The following is a 2038-nucleotide window of genomic DNA, read 5'->3' as shown; positions in this document are numbered from 1 at the left end:
TTTATTAGGTGGAAGCTGAATATGAAGAGGAAGTATCTGATGTGGAATCTGGGGAAGAATCTGAAGAGAAAACTGAAGTAAGTTGATGTGAATTTTTTTCAATTTTTCAATGAAAAATTAACTTTAAACTCATGTGTCTATGATGATTTTAGCAGAGTCGTAAAGGAACTGAAGGTCTGATTGAGATCAATAATCCTAATTTAGTCAAGTCAAAGAATTTGAAAGCTAAAGATGTTGATGTAAGTTTCATGCATCCTCCTTGTAAATTATGTATTACTGAAAAGGTTGTGTTAATAGCAGGTGCCCAAAAATATTAGTACTTCACTCATTAATCCATTCTTTCTTTTTTTCCTTGTGCAGTTTGGGAGACCAACTGAACTTTCAAGGCGTGAAAGGTTTGTTATTGCGCATTGTTTAAAGTGGGAGGATGCTACCTTAATTAAACAGAACTCTTTATAGGTTCTTGAGTTGGTTTTGATTTTTGAACTGATAGATAAGGAAGAAGAATTGGAATTTTCTTTTATGAAATATTGTAAAAACAAATCAGTTTAATCAAAGATAGGATGGAAGAACAAGTGGATTTTTCTCTTACGAAATATTTTAAAAACAAATGGGTTTAAACAAAGATAGGATGGTAGGGCGGTGGCCATATCTTAGAATAGAGGAGATGAAAAAATGTCACAAGCCCATGATCAAATTGTTGTCTGTTAGAATCTTTCAAATGAAGCAATTATCCTTATTATATATCACTTCTCTTGTGTGTTTATAGAGAGGAACTGGAGAAACAAAGATCTCATGAACGTTACATGAAGCTGCAAGAACAAGGGAAAACAGAAAAAGCAAGACAGGATTTAGGTGAAACTTAGCTATTTCTCTTTTCATATTTAGTTGTGCAATGTTGAATCTTTGGTGTTTGAACTGGTCACTGTGTTAATGGTGATGACTTTCAGATATATGCAAAATTTTGCCTGCCTTATTACTTTCCATGATCTTGCAACATGTTAAAGTTACTCGTATGGTGGCATATCTTGGCATCACCACTTTCCTCTTTGGCTTATTTATACTAGATATATGGGCCCTTTTTAGCTTTTATGTGATTTTACATGTACTTGTTTCAAAAGTTGATAGTTTAGAAAATAAGATCAGAGTTCTTTCAGGAGAAAGTGAGATTATATTTCTTTTCGCCTCTTTTCCTCTGCCCTTAAGCGTAACAGTGGAAGATCTTGTGATATCAAGCAATTCCTTTTTTTTTTTTTTTTTGGATTACTGCTGGCTAATTTGCGCTCTCTATTTCTTTGACACCCACTTCTGATTGTGGTCTTGATGACTAGCTTCTAGCTTCAATTACCTGAAATTTGAATAGGTTTAGGAACCATGAGAACCCTAAACTTGTATCCAATCTGATCTAAACCCGGGCTGAGCATATTTTTGCGCCATTCCCACTTGATGTTCTTCAGTTGATTGACAATGTATGCTGTTGTCCAGTGCTACTACAATTAGTATTTTGTCATATTGACTTATTGTTGCACATGCAGAACGTTTAGCACTTATACGTCAGGAAAGGGCTGAAGCTGCCAAAAGACGGGAAGAAGAAAGGGGAGGTAATGCTCTGAGAACATTCAGTTTATTTGTGTTCTTAGATATATGATTTTAAAACTTACTTATACATATATATTCACTTGTTTCAGCCAAAGAGCGGAAGAAGGCGGAAGCTCGGAAATGACATTCCTAGAGATTATTGATGTGAAACAAGTGACTTAGTACAGGAAACATATTTCCATTATAGATTGTGTTGTTGTTTAACTTTTAATCAAAGATTTATATAGAGGAAACAATTGTCTCCTTGATCTCTTTGCTTATAATTTGAAGATTTATTAAATAAAATGATTTTTATTTCACTGTTATTTCAATGTTTGGCTTGGCTTCCTGTGGGAGGTGTAGGACTTCGACGCCTTTATTATTAATATTTTTTGGGCTGAATTTTATTAATATTTCACATAATTTTAGAATATATTTTTTATAAATAGATGCTTTTTTT

General features: G+C 33.4%; 1 protein-coding gene across 1 annotated transcript; it reads left to right on the top strand.

The window, feature by feature from the left end:
* Nucleotides 1-8: 8 nt before the first annotated feature.
* Nucleotides 9-1663, top strand: LOC116126605 (28 kDa heat- and acid-stable phosphoprotein-like; the record flags this gene model as incomplete). The annotated part of the gene is made up of 5 exons (XM_031412285.1): nt 9-77; nt 156-239; nt 361-395; nt 770-855; nt 1536-1663. Coding segments are annotated over 5 exons (387 nt in total), but the record flags the coding sequence as incomplete, so codon positions are not given.
* Between the last annotated feature and the right edge of the window lie 375 nt (nt 1664-2038).

This window comes from Pistacia vera, unplaced genomic scaffold (assembly GCF_008641045.1).
Source record: "Pistacia vera cultivar Batoury unplaced genomic scaffold, PisVer_v2 Contig1800, whole genome shotgun sequence".
NCBI lineage: Eukaryota > Viridiplantae > Streptophyta > Magnoliopsida > Sapindales > Anacardiaceae > Pistacia > Pistacia vera.
This window is presented reverse-complemented; position numbering and strand designations above follow the sequence as displayed.